The sequence below is a fragment of the Amphiprion ocellaris genome, chromosome 6, assembly GCF_022539595.1.
Source record: "Amphiprion ocellaris isolate individual 3 ecotype Okinawa chromosome 6, ASM2253959v1, whole genome shotgun sequence".
NCBI lineage: Eukaryota > Metazoa > Chordata > Actinopteri > Pomacentridae > Amphiprion > Amphiprion ocellaris.
The window spans coordinates 2967084-2981737 of record NC_072771.1 but is presented as its reverse complement, the minus strand read 5'-3'; the positions used below and the strand labels follow the sequence as shown (position 1 = coordinate 2981737).

The 14654-nt window shown below is 41.4% G+C and overlaps 3 protein-coding genes across 6 annotated transcripts in view; 2 read left to right on the top strand and 1 right to left on the bottom strand.

Annotated features, from left to right (window-relative positions):
• The window catches only part of sh2d3cb (SH2 domain containing 3Cb), a 56714-nt gene that overhangs the window by 937 nt on the left and 41123 nt on the right, over positions 1 to 14654 (bottom strand). For 2 of the 4 annotated variants that reach the window (XM_055011083.1, XM_055011086.1), the window contains 5 exons: positions 4763 to 5208; positions 3281 to 3396; positions 2105 to 2276; positions 1246 to 1357; positions 958 to 1164 (listed from right to left, as the gene is read on the bottom strand). In XM_055011083.1, the coding sequence (XP_054867058.1) occupies positions 958 to 1164; positions 1246 to 1357; positions 2105 to 2276; positions 3281 to 3396; positions 4763 to 5208 (1053 nt within the window). Of the gene's footprint in view, positions 1 to 957; positions 1165 to 1245; positions 1358 to 2104; positions 2277 to 2984; positions 3110 to 3280; positions 3397 to 4762; positions 5209 to 14654 lie in introns of those variants that run through there. The other 2 variants (XM_055011084.1, XM_055011085.1) reach the window with 2 other exon arrangements.
• Positions 7242 to 8467, top strand: LOC118471457 (UDP-glucuronosyltransferase 2B31-like). Its single transcript, XM_035956241.2, has one exon. The coding sequence runs from the start codon at positions 7561 to 7563 to the stop codon at positions 8329 to 8331; it is 771 nt and encodes a 256-aa protein (XP_035812134.1). The 5' UTR covers positions 7242 to 7560; the 3' UTR covers positions 8332 to 8467.
• Positions 9390 to 14061, top strand: LOC111580318 (UDP-glucuronosyltransferase 2A1-like). The gene is made up of 2 exons (XM_035956240.2): positions 9390 to 9630; positions 12222 to 14061. Exons 1-2 carry the CDS (start codon positions 9405 to 9407, stop codon positions 13814 to 13816), a joined length of 1821 nt encoding a protein of 606 aa, XP_035812133.2. The 5' UTR covers positions 9390 to 9404; the 3' UTR covers positions 13817 to 14061.

Genomic DNA, 14654 nt, shown 5'->3' with positions numbered 1-14654 from the left:
GACAATTTTGAGTGATTTTGTCCCCTTTTTGAGTAAATTTGGAGAAGTCTAGTAATTTTGGACAATTGCTGAGTCATTATGGACACAAAGAGACACAAAATGACTACAAAGAGACAAATAACTACAAAGAGACACAACATGACTACAAAGAGACAAGTAACACATTTGGTCATTTTGGACAATTACTGAGTCATGGGCAAATCTTTTGTCCTTTAAGACAAATTCTAAGTTATTTTCATCTTAATTTGAGTCTTTTTAGACAAAATTTTACTGGATTTATCAATTTTTTAGTCATTTTTAACATTTTTCAAATTATTTGAGACAAATTTTGAGTAATTTTGAGTCACTGGTCAAATTATGAGTTTTAATGGACAAATTTAGTGATTTTGATCAAATTTTGAGTCATTTTGGACAATTTTGAATCAATGAAGACAATTTTTGAGTCTGTGACAAAGTTTAAGTAATTTTAAAAATCAAATTATGAGTCATTATGCACAGTTTCTGAGTTCTGTTGGTCAAATTGTGAGTCTGTATGGACAAAACTTAAGTAATTTTGGTCAAATTTGGTCATTTTGGACAATTGCTGAGTCATTATGGACACATTTTTGGTCCTTTAAGACAAATGTTTCAGAATTTTCATCATAATTTGAGTCCTTTTGAACAAACGTTTAATGAATTTAGTCTAATTTTCAGTCATTCTTAACATTTTCTACTAATTTCAGACAAATGCAAATGTTTCATCAAGTTTTGTACATTTGTAGAGTCACAGTGGTCAAATTGTGAGTTCTGATGGACAAATTTTAAATAGTTTTGGTCAGATTTGGTCATTTTGGACGATTACCAAGTCATTAGGGACAAATTTTTGATCCTTTAAGCCAAAAGTTAAGTCATTTTTGTTAGAATTTGTCGTGATAACGTCCATCTGACGATAACTGGCCCTACTCGGAGCTCTCTTACCCTGTAGTTTGGTCTCGGCGTTGGATCGGTAGATGCCCCCCAGCTGAGCGATGGTCCTGGCCGCCCCCAGGTGGAACATCACCACGTCCACGCCGACCTCCACCGTCTCCCAGGGCTCCGGGCCGTCGCCCACCGCCACGCTCTTCTCCAGCAGCGACAGCAGAGGCAGGATGTGGGGGAAGGTGGTGCTGGACAGAGGACAGCTCTCTGGAGGACAGACGAACATCGAATAAGAAAAAAACACCGACAGGAATCCCCGTCGGGTGGGTTTTTTAGTGTGAAACTTACCTCGTCCATCATTCAGGCTCTTCATGAAGGGCCTCAGAGTTTTCTCGTACAGGATAGCGCCCTCTGTGTGTCGCTGCCGTAACGCCGTCCAGGTCTGTTCTAGACGGGAAATCTGACAGACAGAAGAACGTCAGAAAATAAAACTGGAAGCAATGATTTCCAGGCAAAAGGCCAGAGACAGGAGATGAACCTCTGAGAAGTGATGGTTAATATTTATAATATTAATTAGTGATGGAAAGTCAATAAAACAAATAATGATGGGATAAAGAGAAAAATAACAACCACCAAGAGACAAATAGTGAACACAAAAAGACATAAGACATAACAACTTTAGAAACGAGACAAAAAGCATTATTTTATAATCTGACCAATGTGTCTGAAGTATCGGACGCTCAGAGTAGAACAGCAGATATTTACTGACACTTTTTCCACATTATATAGAACTTTTAAAGTTATTCTTGCAGTGAACTGTTTACATTTTCATTGTGATTGAAGCTTCAAACTTGAGTCTTAACACGTTCACTAAATGGTCTTATATAACGAGAAAACGTTTCTGCTGGGTCATCTACCTGGTCGTGTCATGCTGCTAACTTTAACACAGAGAGCACTGCTGGGATCAGTAAAGTAGTAAATCTGAGATAAGGAGGTCCAATACTGTATCAGAGTTCATTACATGTATACACAGTGGGTAAAGGGTTGTACCGCAGGTTCTACTGTAGTTCAGAGACGTGTAAATATCTCAACTCTGACCTGGTTCAAGCTCAGTCACTGAACCTCGTCCCACCTGGCTTCCTGTTTGCTTCCACTATCTGCGTCCATAAAGATAACACTGAATGAATCTCAGTCTGCTGGCGTTTACCTGCGGCAGCTCCAAGGCTCTCATGACGGCAGCGAAGCCGAACATGTTGCCCATGGTGCTCTTGAGCTCAGCGGCGACCTGGATGATCCTGTGGAGCAGACCGGCTCGTTCTTCGTTCGACCCGGTGCAGCCCAACACGTCCACCGCCAACATGATGGCCATCGTCTGAAACCTGCAGGGTTCATTTCAGAATGTTATCGGTGTGGTTTGGTGCTAAAAGTCACACAGTTAATAAAATGAAGATCATCTAAGGTCAGTGAATGTGCCTCAGTGACTGTGGTTAAAAGACTCCTGTATCTGGTACTCCTGGATAAGAACTCCACCACAAAGACTAAAGAACAGGAATAAGTCAGGAAATGGACAGAAGAACATTTCCAAGTCTCTGAATATCTCTTGGAGTTCAGTTAAATCTATCATTAAGAAATAACAGAAATAAGAAACATAAGTAGATCTGACTAGAGCAGGACGTCTTCAAAAACTGAGACCGAGAAGAAAGAGACTAGTGAGGGAGGCCACCAAGACACATATGACCCTTTGAAGGAGTTACAAGAGACTAGTTAGGGAGGCCACCAAGACAGCTATGACTCCTCTGAATGAGTTACAAGAAAGAGACTAGTTAGAGAGGCCACCAACACAACTATGACTCTCCGAAGGAGTTCTAAGCTTCTGTTATTCACCAGTCAAAGCTTTATGGGAGACAAAGAGAAAGACTCTGTTGGAGAAAATTTAAATCTGGACTAGAGTTCACCAGAAGACATGTGGAGACTCTGAAGTCACCTGGAAAAAAGGTTCTTTGGTCTGAGGAGACCAGGATGGAGCTTTTTGGGCATCAGTCATCAGGGCATGCACTACTAAACACTGAACATCATCACAAACACACCATCCCCACTGTGAAGCACGGTGGTGGCAGCATCATGATGTTCCTCAGCAGCAGGTCCTGGAAGGCTTGTATAGGTAGAGGGTAAATGAAATCCTGGAGGACAACCTGATGCAGTCTGAAGAGAACTGAGACTTGGAGAAGATCAGTTTTCAATCCAGATGATGAGTTGAAGCAAACAGCCAAAGATCCTCAGAAATGGTTTAAAGACAACAAGGTTAAACAAGGTCAGCAAGGAGGATTCGAGCCTGGACCTGAAAAGGGACGTTTCATTATCATTTGTGTTGAACAGAACTCACCTCTCCAGCAGGTCCAGTCTCAGCTGTTGTCCATGTGGTAGCGTGAGTAGCTCCATCCCAGAAGTAACTCCCATCATCCTTTGCATCTCTGGAGTCACCTCCAGAATCCTGGCCACCTGAGAACCACAGTCACAAAAATTATTGGACTAATATGTGTCTTTAGAACACGATGCAGCTTTTCCTTTGTTGTTTTCTTCAGTTAGTGACAACTGTATGAGGAACAAAATGCACATGGATATTCTGAAACAGCTCATCATCATGTTTTATGCTCTTTGAGTTCACATGATGAAGTAAACTCTGAACCTCAGGCACTTTCTGGATGTTTTTTGCTTCTGTTTTTGACATTTTTACTCACTGTGCGCTAATGTTTCAATGCAAATTAAGTCCCGTACATCTATGTAAACAACAGTAACCATGCCACCACCAATGATGCTGCCACCACCATGCTTCACATGATCATGCTACCACCACCGTGTTTCACATGATCATGCTACCACCATGCTTCACATGATCATGCTACCACCACCGTGCTTCACATGATCATGCTACCACCACCGTGCTTCACATGATCATGCTACCACCACCGTGTTTCACATGATCATGCTACCACCACCGTGCTTCACATGATCATGCTACCACCACCGTGCTTCACATGATCATGCTACCACCACCGTGTTTCACATGATCATGCTACCACCACCGTGCTTCACATGATCATGCTACCACCACCGTGCTTCACATGATCATGCTACCACCACCGTGTTTCACATGATCATGCTACCACCACCGTGCTTCACATGATCATGCTACCACCACCATGCTTCACATGATCATGCTACCACCACCGTGCTTCACATGATCATGCTACCACCACCACCGTGCTTCACATCATGATGCTGCCACCACCATGCTTCACATCATGATGCTGCCACCACCATGCTTCACATCATGATGCTGCCACCACCATGCTTCACACCATGATGCCGCTGCTACCATGGATTCTTCATTTGGTTATGTTTCCTGAATGAACAGGAAGTCACAGATAAGGAGTTCAAGGAACAGTAGAAAGTTTTTAAAAAAACTTTCTGTTTTTACAGTTTCTGGCGCTGATAAATCACACAAATTTTGATGTTTTTGTTTATAAAGATACCATGCCTTTCAAACTGTGGGGGTCAAAACACAACATTGACATCATCACCTCAGAGTTCAGTCATTGTGCCTCCATTAAATATTGTGTTTGTGTCTGTTTTTGGCACTAATTTTGTCTCTACAAACTTTTAAGATAATAATCTGTCTCTTCAGTAGTTCGACTTTTTAAGCAGCTTGTTTGTGTCTGGTGCTGAGCAGGTAGGGTTCCCTGAAAGCAGCATCTGGAAATGATAAAACTGGGGAGACTAAAGCAAAGGAAGCCATAAAGAGGCTAACAAAGCTAAAACTGTTCAGAGAGCTGCAGTTTCAGGGTTTAAAAGTGCAGATTCGTACCATGCAGTCGGCCTTGGTGATGTGTTTTGCCGCCGTCCGTGGGTCGACCTCGGCCAGCAGCTCCTTCACCCTCCGCAGGATGCCCACCTGCAGAGGTTTGTTCTCTTTGTGCATCAGCGCCGACTGGTACCTGCTGGGCCTGAAGCACGACACCGTCTCCACCACCGGACAGAAGTAAACGTTCCCGTCCTCTGTCCTAAGTGGTTCAACGCCCGGCGAGGTTCCCTCCTCGGCCCGGAGCCGCTCCACGTAGCTCTGAGGGCCCGGATACAGCTCCGTGTAGCAGCTTCCAACCAGATCGGAGGCGGAAACCTGGTCCAGGTGCTGCTGATGGATGGTGCCGCTGGGGGAAGGCAGCGGTCGGCCGGTGTCCGAACGCCTCGAGGGCGAAGGGGACGGAGCCACGCTGGTTGATCGGCTGCTGGAAGGACTTCTGGACTGGGGGGCTGGAGGGGAAAGAAAAAGAAAAAGTATATTTGAACTCCAGCTGAAGTCTGTTTTTGTAATTAATCTCATTCATGGTTTACCTTTGTGGATTCTATCAACTTGAAAATACACATCCCTTAAAGCTACTATTATTGGGTCATTCCATCTTAAATCATCCATTTTTTTTACAACAATTTCTGCCTGACAACTTTTGATCATTGAGTCAAAGCACAAACACCTGTAATTATGCAGAATTTTAAGCCTTAGAACAATTAAAAATAGTGAGTTCTAAAAAAATTCTCCCACCATAAAGTTGTCACAAATTATGAAATTAGCTATAGAGACCAAAAATATGTTTTGGTAAAAGTTGTAAATATGTTCATTTCTGCTGTAAAGTTGGACATTTTAACATAAAAATACATATTTTTGATGTGAATATTAATTAACTGATTTTTTTCTGGTATGACAGTTTTTCACAGATTTTTTGAAGTAGCAGGTACACATTTTTCTTATCTATCACCACCACTCTTTTGCTTCAAGTGAATACAATTTGATCTTTTATCATTATTTATTATACAAAAATGTTGATTTAGGTATACATCTTGCCTATCGCAGCTTTAATGAGTCATTTTTTAAAAAAGTTGAAATCATTTTAATAACAGTCAGATTGTCTCATTGCACTTTCTCCTCGGTGTACTTGTTGTCATATTTAATTTATTTGTCTTATAAAGTCAGCCCACAAGGGTATGGTGTTCATGTGGCAGCGCAGTGTTTGGTCAAACATTTCAATTACCCTTAACTTCCAGTCATACGATAAAAAAAACTTATCAGTGACACTGTAATAGAGGAGGTTGACATTACTATGTGAAGGGCCCCAATATGACTCGTGTTGTAAACTGGTGCTATTTCAGTGCGTATGTGCTTAAATCCTGTTTCCTCAGTCGACACCCTCCAGTCGGATACTCTGCAGGGAAAACGGCTGAACGTCAAACTACGAGCTCAGTCTGAAGACCTGTCGGCTGGAGGCTCACAATAAGTTCACATATGAGAGTCCAGGAGTTTTACAAGCAGAAACTGTGATGGCGCTGCTGGTCTGAGAAGCTAAACAACTTTTTCCTGAAGCTGTTTTTGAGTTTAAAAAAAAAAAAAAAACATACTGAAGTTAATTGGTAACTCTGAATTGTTCGTAGGTGTGAATGTGAGTGTGATTGTTTGTCTCTATATGTGGACCTGTGATAGACTGGTGACCTGTCCAGGGTGTGCCCAGCCTTTGCCCTAAGTCAGCTGGAATAGACTCCAGTCCCCCCATGACCCGAATGAGGACTAAGCGGTACAAAGACAATGGATGGATGGAAGAATTTGTGAAGTTTATTGCAGCTGCTACACTCCACTGTGCTATGAATGTTTGTTTGCTACAGTACTAAATCTTTTTCAACAACTAAAAATGCCACAAAATCCACACATTTATCATCATTATTAGCGGTAGTCGCAGTCTAAACCTGAAGAAATTGTTCTTTGGCTCAAACAACATCACGAGCCCTCGGCTGAATATTGTACGATTCCAGTTCTTGGTAATTCACCGTGTGTCGAACTTCGAACCCCGTAAACACACAAATCTCAAATACATAATGTTTAAAGCAACAATAACAGCACAGGACTAATGTCCACTGGGTTCAATTTGTATCATCAATTCACCAGTTCATCAAAAACGCCTCCTCAAATTGTGCTCACATTTACGACAAAAACAAAAGATCAGGCTCAGGTTTGTGCCAATATCAATCAAATAAAGAATACCTTGATCAGCCCGAATCGTTCAGATTAGTTCACTAGCAAAAATGAGACTGAAGTGAAAAAGAAAGCTATAATTACTGTACAACATGGGACTTTCACCTTCATTGACCAATTCGACCTACCAATGTGGGTCCTCGTTGTAAGTGCAAATTTGTGGCTTCCCCGTTAAACTAAATTGCAGTGGAGCTCTATGAATTTCAAAGGTGTAGGAAGATCTCTACTGGATCAAATATATGAGTATGATAAGTCATTCAATGGGACCTCAAACAAGCTGTTTTTATACCAGGAAGGAGCAGGACTTTCTGTGAAAAAGACAATTTCCTTTTGAGCTTTTTAAGTTTAAAGGTTAGTTAAAAAACCCAATATGAGATCTTGCACCAGCAGCAAACATTGACAAATGAGTCCAATATCCAATGGGTCAATCATTGCCCCGACTAAACCCTTAGGCTCTCGGTACAATATCAGACACATCTCAGAGGACTGCTCATTGTTTGTTGAACTGATGAACATTGTTTAACTCAAGTCCCTTGCTGAGAAGAGATCTAACCTCCTTACATGTTTTGTCAGAATCTCTTTCAGAAATGTACCGACCCATCTTGGTGGCGCTTGCAGTGGTGCTCTGCTCTGCAGCTTTGGTGAATGAAGGGAAGGTCTTGGTGTTCCCTTTGGATGGAAGTCACTGGATCAACATGAAGGTGATCATCGAGGAGCTTCACTCCAGAGGGCTTGAAGTCACCGTGTTGCGCCCGTCAGATGCCTGGTACATCAAGCCAGATTCCCCTCACTACAAGTCCATCACACTGAATGTTGCAGGTGGTTTTGAAAAGGACAATTTTGGCAAATTTGCAACAAAAACACTGGAGCTGCGACGGCAAGGGGTGTCATTTTGGACTCGTATGGCATTGGAGATTGAACAGGTGAAAGAGTTCGCCGAGGTGCACAGAGTGTTGCTTCTAATGATGCAGGAAATGTTTGCGGATGAAAAACTGATGCAGAACCTCCATGATGCCAAGTACGATTTGGTCCTGACAGATCTTGTGATCGTTGGAGGGGTTCTTCTGGCTCACGATTTGGGTCTTCCACTCGTCCTTAATGTGAGATGGACTGTTCAGGGTGAAGGGCATCAAGCAATCGCACCTACTCCACTATCCTACGTTCCCATACCCTGGTCAGAGTTGACTGATAAGATGACTTTCACCGGGCGGGTCCAGAACATGCTGATCTACTTCTTCACATGTTTTCAGTATTGGTACATCACAGATCCAAACTACAAGCCGTTTGTCCATCGCCACTTTGGCCCAGACCTTGGAGTCTGGGCCAAAGTGGCGATGTCCTGGACTTGGCGACAGTGAACAGAGACAACTTCCTGGAGGCACTGAAGGAGGTCCTGTATGAACCGTCCTACAGGGAGAAGATGAAGGTTCTGTCCAGCCTGCACCGAGATCAGCCCATGAAGCCACTGGATTGGGCCATGTTCTGGATTGAGTTCGCCATGAGGCACAAAGGAGCGGCTCACCTAAGGACAGAGTCTTACAAGATGTCCACGATCCAGTACCACTCCATCGACGTGGCGGCGTTCCTGCTGGCAGTTGTTTTGCTAATACTGGCTGTTTTAATTGCTGAAGTCAAGTTTCTCTGGCGCAGGTTATTTTACAAAGTCAAAAAGGAATGATATTTTGAACCGTTTTCGCAATTTGGATGCAAATAATTGCACAAAAATCTGATATTTTCTAATGACCATGTCTGAACAGGTCAGGTTAATCAGCAGGATCTGAAATCTGTGAATGTGACAATACAATCTGGTGAAAAGTGTGACCTTCAGGGAACAAATCAGGAAGTTTTATGAAATAATTTTGTAGCAGTGCTCTTCCTATTGTCATAAACAACTGTAAATGAAATAAAATACATTTTATAAGCATGTATGTGTTGTATCATTTTATATAAATGAAACAAATTCTTAAAAATGGTGAAAATGGTGAATACAACTGTAGATGTGTACCTATTGAGTAACAATATTTTTAAGCCGATTTAAATATAGTAAATGATTCAGTCATACACTTTAAAAGAATTAATTACTACTTTTAAAAATATAGCTGTTTGATGTGAATATTGATTAAAAGCATTTTGTCAGATTTTTTAAGTAGCAGGTAAATGTTCTTCTTGTGTATCACCCTCCCATTTTTTTTAAAAGTAACACAATTTGATAATTTAACATTATTTATTATTTAATAATATTTATTTGGATATATGTATTCCCATTCACAGCTAAAATGAGTCATTTCTCAAAAGTTGGAATCATTTTAATAACAGTCTGATTGTCTTATTGCACCGTCACCTCAGTGTATTTGTTTTATGATGTAATTTATTTGTCTTAAGTAAGCCTACAAGGTTTAGGAGATGATGTGGCAGCCCACTGTTTGATTCAATGCTGCGATTACCTTTAACTTCAAATCACACTATTAAAAAACACACCTTATCAGTGGAACTGAGGTTGACGCTACTAAATGAAGGGCCACGATATGACTCAGTGCATATATACTTAAGTCCTGCTTCCTCAGAGTCGACACCCTTCAGTCGGATACTCTGCAGGGACGAAGGCTGGACGTCAAACTACGAGCTCATTCTGAAGACCTGTCAGCTGGAGGCTCACGGTAAGTTCACATACGAGAGTCCAGGAGTTTTAGAAGCAGAAACTGTGACGAGGCTGTTGGTATGTGAAGCTAAAGAACTTTTTCCTGAAGCTGTATTTGTGTTCGACAAAAAACTAAATTAATTCCACCTTTTTATTGCACTAAATATTCTGAACTGTGAGTAATAAATAACAGTGCACGTCAGATTGTCAGCTCACAGAAATATTTCCTGTTGTTAAAATAAATTAAACAAAAAGTCTGACAGAGAGATTTTTCTTACCTTTCCCTCAGAGAACATGCACTTTTATTTATTTTATTACACAGAAGCCTAGTTATTTTGTGCAAAACTGATACAAAAAGGTACAAATTTGTATAGTTTGTTGCAGCTGCTTAACTCAAATGTGCCAGAAATGCTTGGTTGCAACAGTTTTGAATATTTTTCAACAGCTAAAAATGCCACAAAATCAACACATTTATCATCATTATTAGTGGGAGTCGTAGTTTAACGCCTAAGAAATGACTCTTTTGCTCAAACAAACAACATTATGAGCTATTGGCTGAATATTTTACGATTCCAATTCTTGCTAATTCACCGTGTGTCGAACTTTGAACCCCATAAACACATAAATCTCAAATTAATAATGTTCAATGCAGCAATAACAGCAAAGGACTAATGTCCACTGGGTTCAATTTGTGTCAACAACGCACCAGTTCATCAAAATTTGCTTCCTCAAATTGTGCTCACCCTTTAAGATGCAAACAAAAGATCAGGCTCAGGTTTGTGCCAATACCGATCAAATAAAGATTACCTTGATCAGCCCCAATCTTTCAGATTAGATCACTCGTGAAAATGAGACTGAAATGAAAATAAAGCTATAATTATGGTACAACGTGGGACTTTTGCCTCCATTGACCCCTCTGACCTTCACATGTGGGTCCTCTTAAGTGCAAAATTGTGGTTTCCCTGTTAAATTAAACTGCAGTGGAGCTCTATGAATTTCAAAGGTGTAGAAAGATCCCTACTGGACCATATGTATGGGAATGATAAGTCATTCAACGGGCTCATATCATCTGACAGAAGTAAGTTGTGCCAAACGTGACACTACGAGGGTGTTATACAAATGTGTCAGATGGCAGGTAATTACCAGTGTAACAGGCCAGATTAACCCCCCAGCCAAAGTATACCCCAGGGTATAGTCTGCTGGCCTAAGCCAGGTTATACCTCTTGACACAAAGATTAAGCAGTTTAAATTGTCAATTGTTAAGTTATTTAGTTTTTTTTCTTTTTCTTTTTTCACAAAGAGGTATGCTGTGGAAGTAAATACTTATGAAAGAACATAACCAGAATATCCTTGAGCTAATTACAATTTAAAGAGTTCAACTCAAAGGAAAATCTGAATTGAAAACCGAGAAAAAATTAAGCAAAACATGATGAAAAAACATCCAGCTGGTGTTACTTTCAATTGTTTCTGTGTAACAGATTTCAGTAGAATATCTCTTTGTATTGTCTTTGATTTGTGCTTAAACTTAGATTGACTTCATCTGTGTGTAACAGGCCAGATAAACAACCGACCAAAGTATACTTTATTTAGCCCAATTTATACCCCGGGGGCTGAAATAGCCTCGCCCACAATATACCCTTCCATGCTAAAATACATCCCATGTAATATGAGATTACATCAATCAAATGAATTTTATCTCAATTTAAGAACAAATCAATGAAATTAAATCAAACATTTTAGGCAAAAAAGGGTCTGTACAGTGGCTCAGTGGTTAGCACTGTTGCCTTGCAGCTAGAAGATCCCTGGACCGCGTCCCGGCCATCCTGGGATCTTTCTGCATGGAGTTTCAATGTTCTCCCTGTGTAAGAGTGGGTTTTCTCCGGGTACCTCAGCTTCCTTCCACAGTCCAAACACGCTGAAGTTAATTAGCAATTCTAAATTGTCAGTAGATGTGAATGCAAGTGTGATTGCTTGTCTCTATATGTAGCCCTGTGATCGACTGTTATCTTTTCAGGTGAATCGAGCGTCCAGCCCCAAATTCAGTTGTTCCTTTGATTTGAATTTTTTAATTCTAATGAGCTCAAGGACATTCTAGTTGTGTTCGTTCAAGATGATTTGCTGAGCATACTTCTTTGTAAAAAAAAATCAAAATAACTTAATAATTAAGTGTTTGACATGCTTAATCTTTGTGTCAACAAATATAAACTGACCGAGACCAGTTTATACCCGGGGGAATATTTTGGCCAAGAGCGGTATAAACTGATCTAGGCCAAAGTAAACTTGGGAATACGCTGAGCGGAGGGTGAATCTGGCCTGTGACACCGGGAAGGACCAGGATTTTCTGTGGAAAAGACAATCTCCTTTTGGAAGTTTAGTTAAAAAGTGAGTTAAAAAAAAAACCAATGTGAGTTCTTGCACCAGGAGCCAAAGTTGACCAATGAATCCACTTTCCAGCGGTTCAATCATTGCCCTGACTAAACCGTTAGGCTTCTGGTACAATATCAGACGCATCTCAGAGGACTGCTCATTGTTTGTTGAGCTGATGAACATTGTTTAACTCAAGTTTCTTGTTGAGGAGGACAGATCTAACCTCCTTACATGTCTTGTCAGAATCTCTTTCAGAAATGTACCGAACCACCTTGGTGGCGCTTGCAGTGCTGCTCTGCTCTGCAGCTTTGGTAAATGGAGGGAAGGTCTTGGTGTTCCCTGTGGATGGAAGTCACTGGATCAACATGAAGGTCATTATCGAGGAGCTTCACTCCAGAGGCCATGATGTCACTGTGTTGCGCCCGTCAGATGCCTGGTACATCAAGCCAGATTCCCCTCACTACAAGTCCATCACGCTGAATGCTGCAGGTGGTTTCGATCATGACAATTTTGGCGAATTTGTAAAGAGAACGGTGGAGATACGACGGCAAGGGGCGTCATTTTGGACTCGTATGGCTCTGGAGATTGACTTGATAAAAGAGTCAAACAAGATCCACAGGATGGTGCTTCTAATGATAGAGGAAATGTTTGCGGATGACAAACTAATGAAGAGCCTCCGCGATACCAAGTACGATTTGGTCCTGACGGACCCTGCGATTGGTGGAGGAGTTCTTCTGGCTCACCGTTTGGGTCTTCCACTAGTTCTTAATGTGAGATGGACTATTCAGGGTGAAGGGCATCAAGCAATCGCCCCTACTCCGCTATCCTACGTCCCAATACCCTGGTCAGAGTTGACTGACAAGATGACTTTCACCGAGCGGGTCCAGAACATGCTGACCTACATTTTCATGAGTTTACAGATTATGTATGTCGTTGACCCAAACTACATACCGTTCGTCCATCGACATTTCGGCCCGAACGTCCACTACATGGAGCTGTTCCAGTCGGCTGACATCTGGCTCATGAGGAATGACTTCACCTTCGAGTGGCCGCGACCCACCATGCCCAACATCGTCTACATGTCGGGATTCCAGTGCAAACCTGCCAAGCCCCTGCCCAAAGAACTGGAGGATTTCGTGCAGAGTTCCGGCGAACACGGTGTCATTGTGATGACGCTGGGGACCCTGGTGGAAAAGCTTCCCGAGGACATCACCGAGGACATCGCCGCAGCATTTGCGCAGCTTCCCCAGAAAGTGATCTGGAGGCACAAAGGCAAAAGACCGTCCACGCTCGGAAACAACACCTTAATGTTGGACTGGTTGCCCCAGAACGACCTCCTGGGTCACCCTAAAACCAGGGTGTTCGTAGCCCACGGAGGCACCAATGGCATGCAGGAGGCCATCTACCACGGCGTCCCCCTGGTCGGACTGCCGCTCATGTTCGACCAACCCGACAACTTCTTTAGGATGAAAGCCAGAGGCGTGGCCAAAGTCCTGGACTTGGCGACAGTGAACAGAGACAACTTCCTGGAGGCACTGAAGGAGGTCCTGTACAAACCGTCCTACAAGGAGAAGATGAAGGTTCTGTCCAGCCTGCACCGAGATCAGCCCATGAAGCCGCTGGACCGGGCAATGTTCTGGATCGAGTTTGTCATGAGGCACAAAGGAGCGGCCCACCTAAGGACAGAGTCTTACAAGATGTCCACGATCCAGTACCACTCCATCGATGTGGCGGCGTTCCTGCTGGCAGTTGTTTTGCTAATATTTGCTGTTTTTATTGCTGCAGTCAAGTTTCTCTGGCGAAGGTTATTTTACCGGAACAAAGTCAAAAAGGAATGATATCTATAATCTGTTTTTGCATTTTGGATGCAAATAGTTCTGATATTTTCTAATGACCACATGTAAACACATAAGGATAATCAGCAGGATCTCAAATCTGAGAATGTGAAAATATAATCTGGTGAAAAGTGCGACCTTCAGGGAACAAATCAGAAAGTTTTATGGAATTGAAATATGGAGTTTTGTACCAGTGCTCTGCCTATCGTAAATTACTGCAAATAAAATAAAACACATATAACAAATGGCATGTGGGTATGTGTTGTGTAACTTTATATAAATCAAACAAATTCTTAACAATGGTGAAAATGGTGAATACAACTGTAAATATCTATTAAGTAATTATTTTTTTAAACCTGATTTAAATACAGTAAATCATACAGTTATACACCTTCAAAGAACTAATTACTACTTTTAAAAATACAGATTTTTGATGTGAATATAAATTAAAAGTATTTTTTCTTGTCTTGCAGCATTTCAGATTTTTTTTTTTTTTTAAATAGTTGGGAAATGTTTTTCTTGTGGATCACCCTCCCTTTTTATTTAATTTACAGCATTTTCATAATTTAATATTGTTTATTATTTAATAACGTTAACTGAGGTATTTGTCTTGCCTTTTGCAGCTTTAACAAGTCATTTTTTAAAAATTGTAATCATTTTAATAACAGTCTTATTGATCCTTCATGTCGTCTTATTTGTTTTAATATGTAACTTAATTGTCTTATAAAGTCAGCCAACGAGGTTATGGAGTTCATGTGGCAGCGCACTGTTTGATTAAACGCTGCGATTACCTTTAACTTCCAATCACGCTATAAAAAAAACACCTTATCAGTGGAACTGA